Source organism: Gekko japonicus, unplaced genomic scaffold, assembly GCF_001447785.1.
Source record: "Gekko japonicus isolate JY-2015 unplaced genomic scaffold, Gekko_japonicus_V1.1 scaffold2672, whole genome shotgun sequence".
NCBI lineage: Eukaryota > Metazoa > Chordata > Lepidosauria > Squamata > Gekkonidae > Gekko > Gekko japonicus.
Genome location: NW_015160917.1, coordinates 98,576 through 115,562, shown reverse-complemented (window position 1 = coordinate 115,562; position 16,987 = coordinate 98,576). Strand labels below are relative to the sequence as shown.

The window sequence follows — 16,987 nt, the reverse complement described above, 5'->3', positions numbered from 1 at the left end:
CTTCTCTGATCTTCATCTTGGCATTTATTGAAGTTCCTTGATCCACAAACTGTCCGCCTTGTATCAACAAGGGTGAGGGCCTTCTCAGTAGCGGCCCCCCCGTCCTGTGGGACCAGCTGCCTGAAGAGGTGCATGCCTTGTGGGACCTCCCTAGGCTCCTCGGGGCATGAAGGCTGCTCTTTTTTGGTCGGCCTTTGGGTGACTGTGATCCGCCAGACAGCTGGTATGCTTCATCTACGTCTTCACCATCCACTCATCCTACCCTGCTTGACAGTGGATAGATTTTAATGGCGATAGATTTTTAATCATTTTATATTTTAAAAGTTTATTTATTGTATCTTTTGTATTGTTTTTATCAGGTGTATTTTATAGGCTGTTGGCTGCTCCGCGTTGCGTCCGGGGGGGCAGGAAGTGGGATATAAATTTGATTAATAATAATAACCCTCCAACCTCCACATCAAACCATGACACTACATTTAGCTGATTTCCTATTTGTCTGCCCTGTCTAAACTTTGAAAAAAATAACAACTTGAATTCCTCTCTCGATTTGCTGGCTGTAGTTTTTGTTCCCCAAATAGGTTTTAGCCATTAGATTTGTTTTAAACACACCTGCAAACGCAGTCTCTCTGCTCCCTCCCCTCCCCTCCCCTCGGCAGGTTTTTTAAAAAAACCAAGATAGACTACATGGATCCAAGTAAATAAATGTGATACAACTTACTGCAGCCATTTTATCCACTCTAATTTCCAGTGAGAATTTAATTTTCTGGATTGTTAAAAAGTTTCTCAATATGCCAAGAATGGATACGTTCCTGACTTTCAACCTTTCTGGCATAATGGACAGTGGAGCGTGGTGAAGGTCTCCTATTTCACATCTGCTGAAAACACGTCTGTAAAACTTTTGGCCTCAGATCTGCACAAAGTCCTCAAGGCCTTTTATCTTTAGCTGGAAACCTCAAAGAGGTAAAACGCCTCTCTCAAGTATAGCTGTGACTAGGCAGACAAATAATTGCCCCTTTAGCATGTGTAGGTTTTGAAATATTATGGCCACGGGGGCCACGGAGATGTCCTCATTTGCTGCCAAGTCAAGCTGCATTTCAGCGTCCACAGTTTCAAATAAAAGCCAGACCTAGTTTGCAGCTGCATTTTAAATGTAGCAAATCAGACAAAACAGGTCTTACCGCTCTGGTCAGCAAAGTCTGAAGCCTTCTTCTAAGCCGAAGATGCCTTTCTCTGACTCTTCAGGTAGTCAAAATTAAGCAACTAGGGCCACGTAGAAGAAAAATACCCCGAATTCATCTGAGAAAGAGGAATAATACTGACCTATTTGTCGTTTGCAGAATTAATGAGATAATGCTATGTAGTTCACAAGAAAATGCAGGGCAGAGAGTGAGACTGTAGGCTGGGGAGGTTGATTGCCATATGAAAAAGACAAATGAGATAAGATAGTCAACGGATTGGTGGAACAGAAGACCATGCTAGCAATTTAAGGGCCGTTCTATACAATATAAAAATCTAGTGGCACCTTCAAGCCTAACTACATTTATTTCAGGGTGAACTTTTGAGGTCCGCAGCCCACTTCTTCAGATAGATATGTGATGGAAAATCAGACTGGGAAATTTTATGGGGCGGGTTGGAGGCGTCAAGAGGAGTATCACTGAGTCATTGAAGTGTAAATCTCAATGTAAGGGGAAAAGGGAGGAGTTGATTAAGAAAGGGTGGGTGTATGACTTCAGATTGCAGGTGAGAACCTATGTATGTTAATTCATTGTCCCCAGGTTTAGTGATTCTCAGCAAGTGGAAAACCAGCACAGCATGCAAAGGACTAAACTGGAACCTTTCATTCTATGTGCTAATTTAAAGGAATTCTGACATGGGGAAACATTAAAAAATGGACTCCCCAAGGTACACTCTAAAGTGGCAGTCCATTCTGCTGCCTCATTCTGTTGCATATGTAGACCAGCCCTTTATTTTTATTGTTTTATTGCAGAAATTACTACTGAAAGTACCTCTGCAACTGCAGCGGTTGCACTCCACCTGCAATACTCTGATTAAATCTGATTTACTTGCTGATAAGAGTCTTAAATGTTTCCCAACACAGAAAGCTTTCAGCGTCCTGCTCTATTACTGAATGCTTCCCCCCTCACTTACTGCATTTAATGTAGTATGTAGCCATTTTGATTATGAAGTGTGGGAAGAAAATGATGCAAACAGGGCGATACTTGCATCCTAAACACTCAAGAGTAATAACAATATAGATTAAAACAGGTGTGGAATATTTAGCCTCAGAGTGGATGTCAAATCCAATTTAAAGGTAAAGGGTTCCCTTCCTCGAAAGTTCGTCATTTAGTAGCCTCATAATTAGGACGCAACCTGGAAAAGGTCCATCTGTTTACTGTGTTCCATAGACCACTATTGCCTAAATAGATCTATTTATTTGTTGTATTAAAAAAACATTTATATGCTGCCTTTCCACCCAAATAGGGTGCCCAAGGTGACAAACATGGAAATATTAAACCATTTGAACATTAAAACAGCATTTAAAATAATATGTAAAATCATTCAATAAAAGATAAACATCAGAATACCAAAACCAGGGAGGAGGGCCAATAACAGTTATTGGGGGTATAGCAAACAAAACAAAAAAGACTTCACCCACTGGTGGAAGACAACAACAGAGAGAGGGAGTTCCAGATTTTTGGCACCATGACTAAGAAGGCCCTTTCTCAGGTTACCACCCATCTAGCCTCAGATGGCCAGGGCACCAGAAGCTAGGTGTTGGGGGGGGGGCATTCCGGGACATCCCCCGACACGATGACATCACCTGGAAGTGATGTCATTGCACTGCCGACATTGTACCAGCAATGCTTTAGTTTGAGAGCAAAATTCTATGGTTTGTAGGCAAATTTACCATAGAGTTTTGCCCTCAAACCAGAGCGTCATCACTTCAGGGACGTCGTGCCGGAACGCCCCTGTTTCGGGATGGGGTTCCCTGGCCAGCGGCAGACTGAAGCCTCAGAAATCGGGGGAACCCCCACCCCGACCTGGGGACTGGCAAGCGTACCCGAAGCAGGGCCTCTGACGATGACCAGAGTGGACGGGTAGGTTCGTATGGAAGAAGGTGATGCTTAAGGTACTTAACGATCTATGCCATGTTGATCATTGTACAATCCACAGACTAGATTAACAAAAATATGTTAGTGAAGTACATGCATTCCATTTGTCAGAGCTGTGATAGCAGCAATGGTTTTCATTTTTAAAATTCACCTGCACGTGAACCCGGTTAAGAGCCACTGCATCAGTTTAATTTCGGATACTTTTTTGCCACAGCAAATTGTTACCAGCATACAAAGGATATGATATACTCTCAAAACTTCAATTAAAGCCAGTTTGGTGTAGTGGTTAAGTGTGCGGACTCTAATCTGGGAGAACCGGGTTTGATTCCCCACTCCTCCACTTGCACCTGCTGATGTGACCTTGGGTTAGTCACAAGCTCTGGCACAGCTGTCCTTGAAAAAAAGCAGTTTGTGTCAGAGTTCTCTCAGCCCCACCCACCTCACAGGGTGTCTGTTGTGGGGAGGGGAAGGGATAGGAGTTTGTAAGCCGCTCTGAGACTCCAAGTGAAGGGCGGGGTATATATCCAATCTCTTCTCTTCTTCTTCTAAATAGAATGGCTAGGAGCTTTTGTAAAAAACTGGGCCAGAACCTTGCAATGGGGATTGAAGCAATGCACAGTAATAGAGCAATGCAAAGAAAGTAATTTGTAAAAATGAACACACAGGATTAGGAGGCTCCTAAACCCTGAAGAGACAGTATTTTTGAGAGAACTGAAAGCCGGCATGGTTAGCATGTTGGACTAAGCTCTGGGATATCAGGTTCAAATTCCCACTAGGCCCTGGAAGCTTGCTGAGTGACCTTGGGCCAGTCACTCCCTCTCAGGTTCACCCACCTCACAGGGGGGTTGTTGGCGGGGGGGGGGATTTTGTGAACTCCTTTGGATCCCCAAGAGAAAAGTTGGATATGTATAAAGAAAGATATAATTTCATAGATGTGAAAATTCATTTTGAAGCTGAAAACAAGAGTACAGGTATTCAATCAGCTGAGTCTGTGTTGGCTTGTCAGCTATGGCTGCCATCCCATGCACCCAACACAAGGGAATAACTGCCACTAAAGCCAGGGAACCGTTTAAAAATGACAGTTTAACACTAAGCACATGAGTGGAAATGAGATGTCAGTGGGACTTGCTGTCAAATAACTGTTGAGACTGAGAGTCTGCAGTAAGGTTGCCAGAACCCCCTGGTGGATGCAGGAGTCCCCTGCCACCAATCAGCTGGCCAGCAAGGGTGGGGGGCTTACCCAGAAAAAGAGCGAGGCCCAGTCAATGTTGCAGGAACATGTTTACATCACTTCCAATGTGACCTGGAAGGGACACCATCATGTTGAGGCAGTGCTCTGATATTTGAGCAAAAACTCTATGATAGAAGCCAAATTTACCATAGAGATTTTGCCCAAATACCAGAACGTCACCTGGACAGTGCAGTGTGATGATGTCACTTCCAGGTCATGTCAGAAGTGACAGACATATCGTTGCAATGTCAGCTGGGCCTCCCTCCCATTCCCAGTAAGTCCCCCCATCCCCTTCCAGTTGCCAGGAGAAACAACCTTTTTGTTGTTGTTGTTGTTCAGTCGCATAGTCGAGTCCGACTCTTCGCGACCCCATGGACCAGATCACGCCAGGCCTTCCGGTCTTCTGCCGTCCTCTGAAGTTTGCTCGACTTTATGTTCGTTGCATCTATGACACTGTCTAACCATCTCATCCTTGGCGTCCCCGTCTTCTTTGACCTTCAATCTTTTCTTTGCAGCATCGGACTTTCCTTTCACCATCAGACACATCCACAACTGAGAGACAACCTAGTCTGCAGCATAAAAATCATACAGTGGGAAGGTGCCTTATAGTATGGATACCATAGCGATTCTGATGCGCTGATTCAAAATGTTATGATGCTTGGAGGCTGAAGATGAATGCAAGCAGGGCTGCGTCCTTTATTGCAGCGTTGCGGTAGTGGCACTGCAAGTTCAAGAGTGCCATTAATTTCCTTTCATTCAGTTCTAGCTATTGTGTGGTGGTGGTATTTTATGTCCCTGTTTTTTTTAAAAAAACTCTGCTCAGAATAGTTTACAATAAAGGAATTGCAATACATGCCACAATACACAACAAATACAATAAATAAAACTAATAATGAAAATCATTAAAACACAAACAGCAGCAGACTAGCCATCAGCTGGAACGCAGTAAACTGGTTAAAGAGGAATCAGGCAAAGACACTAGAAGGTCCTGGCTGGTCTCTGAATAGTAATATATGAGAGACCTCCTAGTTGATACAAGATCAGAGTTATAGAAACAGCCAGGGAAACATTTTGTATATAATGCAATAGATACTATATTGAAATTTTATACAAAGTGTTACACATATACAAAACGTTTCCCTGGTTATTTCTATAACTCTGGTCTCTGAATAGTAGCAAGACCTTGCTGGGGTTATTCCATGAGTTCACATGAACACACAAAGCTGCCTTATACCGAATCTGACCTTGTGCTCAGTAGTCTACTCAGTCTGGCAGCCGCTGACCTTGCGCTCAGTAGTCTACTCAGTCTGGCAGCCGTTCTCCAGGATCTGAAGTAGAGGTCTTTCGCATCACCTACCGCCTAGTCTTTTAAACTGGAAATGTCAAGCAGGTGTTCTGCCAGTGCCACCAGTTCACGTCACTCTAATGTACATTATGAGCAATGCTCCCTCTAAGCTGTGGAGCCTTGTGAGCAAAAATTCTACTCTGTGAGCTACTGGCATTAAAGTTGTGAGCGAGCAATTTGGCTACTGCATAAATTAGTTTGTTCTGGAGCCATCCTTTCTGAGCTAAGTCAAAAATCTGTGAGCCAGAGGCTAAAAAACTGTGAGCTAGCTCACACTAACTCAGCTTAGAGGGAACACTGATTATGAATACTGCTACACTGTGGTGTAACATTTTATTATGCACCTCTCTAGGTTTTTAATTTTTTTAAATCAAATTTAGTGACATTTCCCATCTTTGCCTTTTCAGTTTCATGTCTCAATATCTTTTTTCTTCTAGGATGTTCATGGCCTTTGTTATCCCTCATCCAGCAGCCACGAGCAAACATTTGCCTACTTGATCGTCAGTCCTCCGAAAAGGCACGTCTACGTCTTGTACCACTCTTTCGGTTCAAGTTTCTTCTGCAATTGACTGGTTTAAGAGGTGTTGAATTAGTGGATGAACTTTTTAAGATGTAGGTTTGTCAGTGTCTTGTTTTTGTTACAGTAATCCATGGGACTGTCGATTTCGTATGCTTACTATTTGTATTTCATATGCTTACCATTTTTATTCATTTGCATCAGTGTTTAAATATATGTATCCAGACCAGTAATTGTAGAAAAGTTATGCTACTACTGGATTGACTAACGAGTCCTCCTCGTCTTCTTTTTCCTTATAATTCATATATTTCAGATTTCTTTTAAATTCTTAAAAAATAAATGTAACATTTCTGATATAGTGTTTGAGGCACAATTGTGGGAAGAAAAGTCCTTTTCATAAACGACAATAGGATGTATTTATAAAACCAGTAAATCTGGGATTTCCAAAGCACAGTCCTCAGTATGTCTACTGGAAAGTAACCCGTCCCATAGTATTCTTGTCGTGGTGAGCGAGCCTAGCACTGCAACTTTATCCTTGCTGCTTCAGTGCCGCCCGGCTCCCCGGAAACCCTCAGCATTTCCTTTCGGAAAACTCAGTGTGTGGGATGGATTGGGGGGGGGGGGCTGTCCTCCGACTCTCAGGAGTGAAAACATTAACGCGCGGTCGGGAGAAAAGTCTCACCCGGTTGCAGCGCTTCCTTTCCCAACTCAGACGCAAGTGGAGATATAATCGGCAGCGGCCTGAGCCAGGAAGACCCTTTCGTCCGCTACCACCACTGCAAATGCCCTGCGGAGCCACCTTGGAGCCCGCGTGGGTTGCGCCCCCCGTGGCTGTGCTGCGGGGGGGGGGGTCTCAGCGCGCCTCCCCCTCTGTGCTGCCGCCCGGCTTCACGACTGGGGCCCCCGGGGTGGGGGGCAAGTTGTGTAGATGATAGGGAGGAGGACTAATCTACTTCTCTCTCCTCCAACTTCTGCTTGCCTCGCCTGGGTTGCGCGGCTAAAGTCCCGTCAATTTCCATGCAAAACGCTTTCCTCTCATCTCCCCACCCCCCCAGCGTGGGTTTGGATCCCGGATCATGGTCCCGTTTCCTCTTTCCTCCCCCCACCCCCTTTCAGGCGGAGAGAGGGAAAATAGTCCCAACATCCCCTCCTCGTCCCAGTGGGAGGGTTGGAAAACTTTTTGGGGGAAGGAGTAAAACACTTGGTTGCCGAACCTTTTGAAGACAACGAATGGTGTGGGCGGGTGCAAGAAACCACAAACCAACTCAGAGCAAAAAAGCCCTAAAGAAGCGGCGAAGTCGGTTCTCTTCGGTGGGAGGAAAAAAGCTGTCTAGTTAAGAGAGAAGAACAAGGGTCCAGTAGCACCTTAAAGACTAACAAAATATGTGGCAGGGTATGAGTTTTAGTGAGTCACTGCTCGCTTGAGCCGTGATTCATGAAAGCTCATACCCTGCCATATATTTTGTTAGTCTTTAAGGTGTTCTGGACCCTTGCTCTTTTCTCTTAAGTAGATGGCTTTTTGGTCTCTTGCTCTTTTCTACTGCTACAGACAAACTCAGCTACCCATCGCGACCTGTCTACTTAAAAGAAAGTAGCGAGTGGCTGAGATTGAAGGCGCGTGCGTAGTCGATAACCTGGCGCGGGTTCTTCTCTTTAAATCCAGTGCGGTCGGGCGCGAAGGACGGAAGAAAAATAAAAGGCGGAGGGAAGGTGCTCTCGCCGGCTGGCCTGAATTAAGTCCCGTCGATTTCAATGCGGGCGGGCTCACGCTGGGCGGAGCTGGCTCGGGCGGGCGGATCTCAGAACTTTTGTTTGGGAGTGTTTGTGCGCCAGCGAAGTTTGATAACTTTCAATTAGTTATTATTCTTGTTCCGCCGCTCGGACGGGCCGGATCCGGCGGGGCTGGGGAAGAGCTGCGGGGCTACGGGGGAGGAAAGGAAGGCAGCGGGGAGGCCAGCCAGGGAGCCAGCCGGAGCCGGGGCCGCCGTCGGTGCGGGGCATGCGGGACGGAGAGCCCGAAGCTGTTGCTTAAAGACAAGCGGCTGAAGCAGGGAGGCCGGCCAGCCAGCCAGCCATGGACCCCGCCGGACAGCCCCAGCCTCCGTCGGCGGCCTCGCAGCAGGCGGCCTCGCAACAGCCGCCTTCGGGGCAGCCCCCTCAAGCGGCGGGGGCGCCTCCGCAGCCCCAGCAGCAGCCCGGCGCCGTGTCCGGGGCCCCCCCGGCCGGGCACCAGATCGTCCACGTCCGGGGCGACTCGGAGACCGACTTGGAGGCTCTCTTCAACGCCGTCATGAACCCCAAGGGCGCCAACGTGCCCCACACGCTGCCCATGAGGCTCCGCAAGCTGCCCGACTCCTTCTTCAAGCCGCCCGAGCCCAAGGCCCACTCCCGCCAGGTGAGACGCGGAGCGAGGGGGGAGCCCGGGCCCCGCGGAGGGAAGGTGGGCGGGGGCAGGACGCCAGGGGGCGCTCCCGAGCGAAAACTGGCCCTGGGTGGTGGTGGTGGGGCGGGGAGGAGGAGAGAGAAGACGGGTACCCCCCTCCCCCCTCCTCTCTCCCTCTCCCCCCACCCTCTCCTCTAACTCATTTTGTGCCCCTTCTAAACCACTCGCCTGCAGATGATCTCTCTCCCCTTTAATGCTCCAAGGTGGGGAACAACAGAAAGGGGGGGTTCCCCTCGCCCCAATCTCCCCTTTTTTGCTCTTATGTTGTTTTTTTTTTAAAAACTATCTTTCCGGCCCACATTGCAGGGCACGTTTGTCGTGACCCCTTCCCCACCCCCTCCGAGACTGAGCGTGGAGCAGCGCTCGGCGCCTGAGTCGTCCCTCCCAGAGGTCCATCCGCAGAGGCGTGGGCCCCTGCCAGCCTTTTGAGGCCCCCCTGGCCCTAAGAAGGATAACGACGCACGGTGTTCACATTTAAAAAAACCCACAAAAAACAACCCTGCGAGACTTCCTCCTCGAGTGCCAAACAAGCCAACAAGTGTCCTGAAACATCGAAGCCTTCCAGCCTTTAGGCCCAGGCCGAAAGGTTCTTTCCTGAGAATCGGCCTCGGGTCTGGGAGAACCCCGTTCAGATCTCCCGTCCGCCCTGGAAGCTCCTTGAGTGGCATCCCCTTTCCCAGTTTCCCCACTCTGGGCCTTGTCCGCCTCACAGGGTTGTGGGTGTGGGGAGAAAGTGGGGGAGGGTGGAACGAAGAAGCTGCTTTGGGGCCCTGTGTGTTTGAGGGGGGGGGGAAGAGGGTGTAGACATAAGCAGCTATCTGAATCCTTTCCACCCCATCATGGTTGTTTAAAAAACTTTTCACCCCCTAACCTACTATTAGTAGGAAGTGGGAGTCTTCTCTTTCCACACAAACGCACACCCGGTAAGATGAGAATAATAAAATCTTATCTGACTTCGGCCTGCCGAGCTCTAGAAGGCGTCTGTGCCAAGTTGACTCTACGGTGCTTTTGAGTACAGGGGTGTCCTGGGTCGTCACTGTCAGCAGTATTATAGTTATTAACAATAATAAACAAGCAGTGCATTTCACAAATGAGCAAAAAGGTGGTGGTGGTGGTGGTGGGGAAGGACAACAGGTCCTTACCCTGAAGTGTTTTCTGTTTACATCCCAAAAGAGTAGGAGGTGAAATGTGTGGCAGTCTCCAGAACGAATAAGCCTCGACTCCACCACATGCCTAGGAGTTCCCTTCGCACCTTCACTTTGTCCTGTAGGTGTGTTGTTTGTGTTGGTGGGGGGGAATGCGTGAGTTGCCATTACGCAGGCACGTATTGCTGTATGTGCATCACTAAGCATTGGAAGATGCCACATCTAACTCAGTAGATCTGTCTGTTTAGCAAAACATTTGCTTGCGCTCTTGTCTTTCCATTAAGGGGATTTGAAAAATGAAGTGTGTGTGTGTGGGGGGGGGGCAGCTGTCCCAAGCCTGGAGGGAAAAGGTTTCCAGGTCAGAGGGCGTGACTTCCCAGCAGAGCTGGCTTTTCTTGTAGAGATGGTGTACCTTATGACTGATTGTGAAGTTACTGGCCTTCCCTGTGCACATGGCTTGTCGGCCAATCTGTGGGTCACAACTATAGTAAAATTCAGTTGTTGCTGCTTATTTTAACCTGCATAGTTCCCTTGAAGGCCTTTCTTGCACTGTGGGGCATTTCCTGTTTGTTCTTGGGGGGCGGGGAAGGATCTGGGACTTTTAAGAGGGATTTCCCGAAGGGCCTCATACAGATCCGTAGCTTCTTATGGGGATGAAGGCAGAGGTGGGAATACGATAGACACCCCTGCTTTGTTTCAGATTTTACTTTCTTTTTGCGGGCTTCTATCCCTTCCCGAGGCCTCTGAGTGGAGGGCAGAGACTCGACTCTCCTGTTCCATCTGTGGCTGGCCTTGGCGACTGTGTGGGTGGATTGGTATTCTTCGCATTCCTGGTGCTATTGTGGGGGGAGCAGCCCCACTTTAAAGCTCCCCCTTCTCCCTGGCTTTTGGGAGAGTGTGGTAATGATGCCCCCCCCCCTAAGAACACTGCTGCAATTGGTGTCTTACTCTTTTAAGTTGGAAGTCCTCATGTTTATGAGGAGGAGGCGCCAGGTAAGGTCCTCTACACCTGTGAAATTCTGGCTTACCGGGAGGACTTAATCTCCCTTCTGTTCTGGCTGCAGGGGAGAGAAGAGAAACTGTGCCTGGTATATTCACAGAGGAATACGGAGGCATCCACTTAGATTTTTGTGCTGTAACCTCTTCCATCCCTCTTTGTGACAGTTCCCTGGATAGCTTCTAGCTGTGTTGTGTGCCACCTACATTTTTCTTCCTTATGATATGAAAACTACCTCTCCCCACCCCTTGAATCTCTCATGTGCTGAACCTCCTTCTGTAAGAGAGCTGTCCCCTTTGATTTCTTCCATTTTGGCTTTCCTTGTGAGAAAACTGACCATGCCTCTGGTTTAATTTCTTTTCCCCTCCCTAAATCCCTGGATGGGCTCATTCAGGAAAGCCACCTCATCCTCGGCTGGCCACTTAGGGAGGAGTTACTCAGTCCCATGGGTTGGGCCTTCCAGGCTGACAACTGTTTATCCTTTTCTCCCTGGGGGATGGATTTCACCCCTTGTCTCCACACTTGCATTATAAAGAGGGGTTTTTTTGCATGCAGACCCCCTCACCCCTCAGTTTGTGGGAAGTCTGGTGTTTTGCTCTGAGTTCAAGGCAGGTATTATAAGCCGACTTGCTTGATTTGTGTGTGTATGCAGGCTGTCTGGGCCTCACCCTGTGTTTGGAATAGCAATAACTGAACTCTTGTCTCTCCTCTCCTCCCCGCCCCCCCTTCAGGGGAGCCTTGGGGGCCTAAGACGCTCTCTGAAAAAAAAAATGAATTACTTATAAGGCAGAAGGGACTTTGATCCCACCATCACTCTTAGTCGGACGTCTGTTTTGTGTGCGGAGTGAAAAGAGGCCAAAAAAACCATCCAGTGGTGGAGCCGTGCATTTTTAGCTGGCTTGGCTTTCACTTGCTCCATGGCTTCGTTGTTGTCACCGTGCACAAAATAAATCTTGCTAATTGCAGAGCTTGAGTGCTGTTGACATTTTGCTGATGCCATCTCTAAAGTGGATTGTTTGCAGTCCTGAAGCTTGAACCGTGGTGGTGGTGGGCAGACCACTTGCCTCACAAGCCATTAATAGATGGGGTAAAAACTGTTGCAGTTCGGGGAGGTCTCCAGATTGAATATTGACACAGATGATAGAAAATGGATATAACAGTGAGCATTGTTTCTGTCCACTTGAAAGTATTTAAAAACAAATTTTACAGCTAGGCTGTAAAATGAGGGTTTTTTTAATTATATGCTATTGTCACATCTCCTATACAACCAGTGAAAGTGTGAATGGCTGATCTTTGGCTGCTGGAGATGTTTCTGTACCAGATTATGTCAGGTTTTCCATTTATTAAAGTTCATTTTAAGAGGGACTTGGCTCTACATGGTGCTGCTTCTTTTAATACTTAAAAAAAATCCAGCTCCAGCCTTCGCACACAACATCCATGGCCAAGGATTAGTTCGTTTGACATAAATTAAACTGAAAAAGCACAGTCTTACGATTGTAGAGCATCACAGAATGACTTCCTTTGGTTTCTTTGAACTTTAACCTACTGCAGGCTTAGCATAGGAAAAGAAGTACAACAAGGATGTATATTGTCACCTTGCTTATTTAATATATATGCAGAGTACATCATGCGAAATGCTGGCCTGGATGAATCACAAGCGGGAATTAAGATTGCTGGGGAAAAGATCAACAATCTCAGATATGCAGACGATATCACTCTAATGGCAGAAAGTGAAGAGGACCTAAAGAGCCTCTTGCTCAGGATAAAAGAGGAGAGTGCAAAAGTGGGCTTGAAGCTCAACATCAAAAAAACTAAGATCATGGCATCCGGCCCCATCACTCCTTGGCAAATAGAGGGGAAGTTGTGGAAGTAGTGACAGACTTCACGTTCCTGGGATCCCAGATCACCACAGACTGTGACAGCAGCCATGAAATTAAAAGACACCTGCTCCTTGGGAGGAAAGCGATGGCGAACCTCAACAGCATGATAAAAAGTAGAGACATCCCCCTGCCAACAAACGTCTGCATGGTCAAAGCAATGGTATTCCCAGTAGTCATGTATGGCTGCGAGAGTTGGACTATAAGGAAGGCCGAGCGCCGAAGAATAGATTCTTTTGAACTATGGTGCTGGAGAAGACTCTTGAAAGTCCCTTGGACTGCAAGAAGATCAAATCAGTCAATCCTAAAAGAAATCAACCCTGACTGTTCCCTGGAAGGCCAGAGACTGAAGCTGAAGCTCAAATACTTTGGCCACCAAATGAGAAGGGAGCACTCACTGGAGAAGATCCTGATGCTGGGAAAGATTGAAGGTCAAAGAAGGCGGGGACGGCAAAGGATGAGATGGTTAGACAGTGTCATAGATGCAATGAACATGAAATTGGGCAAACTTCAGAGGACGGCAGAAGACAGGAGGGCTTGGTGTGATCTTGTCCATGGGGTCGCGAAGAGTCGGACTCGACTGTGCGACTGAACAACAACAAGGCTTATCACATAGTTTCCAATATCTCCACTCCCCTGACAATTCTGGACGAGGAGTTATTGGCTGTGCACATAACGTTAAAAAATTTGAAGTGGGTTGAGAAGAGGGTTCCCTTCCCCCATGGTTTCCTATTTGCCAAGTGACATTAACCGGCATTGAAACTGCCTCCCCCGTGGGGTTGTATGTTGTGATCACTGTGCTTGAATACGCTTGTGCAAATCATTTCTATATATGAGAGCCAGCATAGTACAGTGGTTAGAGTGATGGACTACGTTCTGTGAGACCCAGATCTGAACCCCCACTTGTGCCGTGGAGGCTTGCTTGGGAGTCATAGACGCTGAGCCCAACTACCTCACCGTGATGTTGCTAGGATAAAATTTAGGAGAAAACATTGTAAGTTGCTTGGGCCCCCTTGGGGAGAAAAGTGGGGTGTAAATGAAGTAAAACATAAATAAATGAAATATTTAGAATGTGGACCTTGAATTCATGTAGTCGTATGTCATGATCTTTAAAGCCTTCCAGAGCAAAACCTCTTCTTTGGATGGAAGTGTATTTTGCACACCTACCAGATATGAGCAGGGAAACATGCAAGCTGCTGATTGGTTTCAAAAAGGTCAGGCCTTATAAAATGAGAAAAATCATCACCTGTTTTAGTAGATCGTGGTTCTCCAGGTATATTCTGCATGGATACCATATCCACCTGATACGAGGCACGGGGTTTGTTATTGTTTATTGTCTAGGTATATTCTGTATGGATACCATATCCACCTGATATGAGGCACGGGGTTTGTTATTGTTTATTGTGCCACATATTGTTTCATTGATTTGGTTGTTTAATGGATTTTATGTTGTAAGCCGCACTGAGCCCACTTGTGGGATAGGGTGGGATACAAATTTAATAATAATGATAATGATAATAATGAAGATGATCAACTAAGGTCATTTGCTGATCTCTTGATCCATGTGATTCATAAAGTGGGGAACTACAAGTAACCAGCATACTCTGTGATCCAAAGGTTTTGTTCACCCCCCCATCCCTGTGCTATATTACCGTGTTTTTTTCCTTTGATGCTTAGGTTTTTTATTACAGTGCTTTTGATTAGGTTACTCGTGTCTTTTGTTATGATAGACTGTGATTTTTTTATTGCTGATATAAGACTTTTGTAGATTTTTGTTGTTGCTGTTGTTTGTCTTTTTGGTCCAGGCTGTATAGCTTGAAATAAAATATTGTGCAACATAAATACTTTTAAATCACATTCATATACTCTCCCTAAAGCTAAAACAGGGATCTTTTCTAGTTTTGCTTAAAAGTATGCTAAGGTTTAGCCTAGCCAATTGTGCTTGGTGAATAGTCCACCAAGTTCCATCTCCCAGCTTGCCTCACCACTGTTTTGTGAAGATAGGAGGAATATCCCAAGCGCGCTCCTCCAAGTATGGATGGGATGCTTGCTCCATCTGTGGTTTTACTATTGCACATGATTCTGGGGGTTGTTTTTTGATACAATGTACATTTAAAATGGGGGGGGCGTGGTGGCTCAGAGGTTTATACGCTGAGGTGCATACTGGAAGGTGTATGTTCGAGACCCTAGTGCCATGTGATGGAGAGAGCTCCCGTCTCTGGCCCCAGCTCCTGCCAACCTAGCAGTTTGTAAGCAAGAAATTGCAAGTAGATAAATAGGTACCGCTTCGTTGGGAAGGTAACAGCGTTCTGTGCGCTTCGGTGTTTACTTGTGCTGGCCACATGACCACGGAAACGTCTTCAAACAGCGCTGGCTCTTCAGTTCGGAAATGGAGACAAGCACCGCCCCCTAGAGTCGGATTCGATTAGCTTTCAAGCCAGGGAACCTTTTTTTTTTACATTTATAATAGGTTTGCTAATGTTATGTTCTGCTTTCTGTGCCATGCTCAGCTACTCCCAAATTCTCCTCTCTGCTTTGAAATTAGGAAGCTTACAGATCTTCTCCTTGATTTCTTTTTCTCCAGCCTCACCACAGTTTTATTTTCGAATACCCTGTCTCTCCCCAATGTGCCCCGTAGAGCTTTGCGCTCTGCTGAGCAGCATCTGGTGATCGTTCCTGGCCTGAAAGACATCCACTTAGCCTCCGGCCAGGCCTCCCACTTGAGATCGGGGCCCTGCAGGGTTTAATGCAATTCCACAGAGCCTGTTCCGCGAGGCGGCGGGCATCTAAATGCTCTGGCCTCCTCTGCCTATGCTGCCTGGGTGAGCTGCCCTTTAGAGATCGCCATTGCATCCGTTGAGTGGGTCTTTATCTTTGTCAGCATATGCCCAGCACCGGAGGCCGCTGTGAATACTGGAAATCAAATTTGCTGTTTTTAGGAATTTTAACTTTGTATGAATTTGTATTTGTGCCTGGATTTATTGCTATTTTTGTATTTTAACTGTTGTGACCCGCCCTGAGCCTGCTTGTAGAAAGGGCGGGATATAAAGCCAAATAAATAAATAAATGATAGACTTGTCCCAGCCCTGGGTCATTCACAAGCCAGAAGGGTTCCTGTGATCAGTTATTATCTCTTCCACTCTACCCCAGTATGCTTCCCGTGCCTAGAAATATACAAGAGAGCTCACCTAAGGACAAGATAATCCTTCTACAGGTCTTTGGGGCTGGAAAGGAGCCAGTTTGGTGTGGTGGTTAAGTGTGCAGACTCTAATCTGGGAGAACCGGGTTTGGTTCCCCACACCTTCACTTGCACCTGCTGGATGACCTTGGGCAAGTCATAGTTCTGTCGGAGCTGTTCTTGAAAGAGCTCTCATAGCCCCACCTACCTCACGGGGTGTCTGTTGTGGGGAGGGGAAGGGAAAGGAGTTTGTAAGCCACTCTGAGACACCTTTGGGTAGTGAAGGTAGTAAATCCAATCTCCTCCTCCTCCTCCTCCCCTTACACAGTAAGTAAGAACCCACTGATTCTGAATCACCTAATTTTTTTTCCGTAAAGACTTCTTTTTTTTAAAAAAAGTAATGTAAGAAGTTCTGTGTTTCTGCATGCCTGTAGAAGCTGCTGTCTCCCTAGAACGAGCTTGTCGAAAACTTCCTAGTTTGACCACCTGGAGGAAGCTTTTACTGAAGGTGGTTAATTAAGAGTTTGGCTTTTAATGAGTATAATCTGGGATACAGTGGAAAAAACAAACAGGTCTCTTCAAGCCTGCCGAGCAAAGTGCTCCAGATAATTTCTGCAACTAATTCATAGCAAAAGTGGCCAGGAAGTACACCTTCACTCAAAGATTAATTTTGGCTTGTGGAATTCCCTGCCACAAGATGTGATGAGAGCTGTTAGTTCGGCTGGCTTTAAAAGGGGATTGGACAAAATCATGGAGGGCAGGTTCATCAGTAGCTATTAGGCATGTTGACCAAATGCATACACGGGAAGCTGTATTATCGTGATTTGGACCACTGGTCTGTTGAGCTCAGTATTGTCTTCTCTAATGAGCAGTGCCTCTCCATGGTCTTGGGCAGATGTCTTTCACATCACCTGCTACCTGGTCCTTTTAACTGGAGGTGTCAAGGATGGACCCTGGGACCTTCTGCACGCAAAGCAGAGGCTCTTCAAAAAGGAATTAGATAGGCATATGGAGCAGAGGTCCATCAGTGGCTATTAGCCACAAGGTATAGATAGGGGCTCTGGGGCAAGTGATGCTCTGTCTTCTTAGTGCTTGGGGGGGGGGCAACAGTGGGAGGGCTTCTAATGCCCTGGCCCCACTG

General features: G+C 46.8%; 2 protein-coding genes across 2 annotated transcripts in view; both read left to right on the top strand.

The window, feature by feature from the left end:
- Positions 1-6,258, top strand: part of LOC107121581 (chromosome unknown open reading frame, human C11orf70) — a 29,534-nt gene extending 23,276 nt beyond the window's left edge. The window contains exon 7 of the mRNA XM_015424516.1: positions 6,127-6,258. Coding sequence (XP_015280002.1) covers positions 6,127-6,258 — 132 coding nt within the window. The remainder of the gene's footprint in view (positions 1-6,126) is intronic.
- A 1,747-nt stretch (positions 6,259-8,005) lies between these two features.
- The window catches only part of YAP1 (Yes associated protein 1), a 96,609-nt gene continuing 87,627 nt past the window's right edge, over positions 8,006-16,987 (top strand). The window contains exon 1 of the mRNA XM_015424504.1: positions 8,006-8,601. Within this exon, the coding sequence (XP_015279990.1) occupies positions 8,281-8,601 (321 nt within the window). The 5' untranslated portion in view covers positions 8,006-8,280. The remainder of the gene's footprint in view (positions 8,602-16,987) is intronic.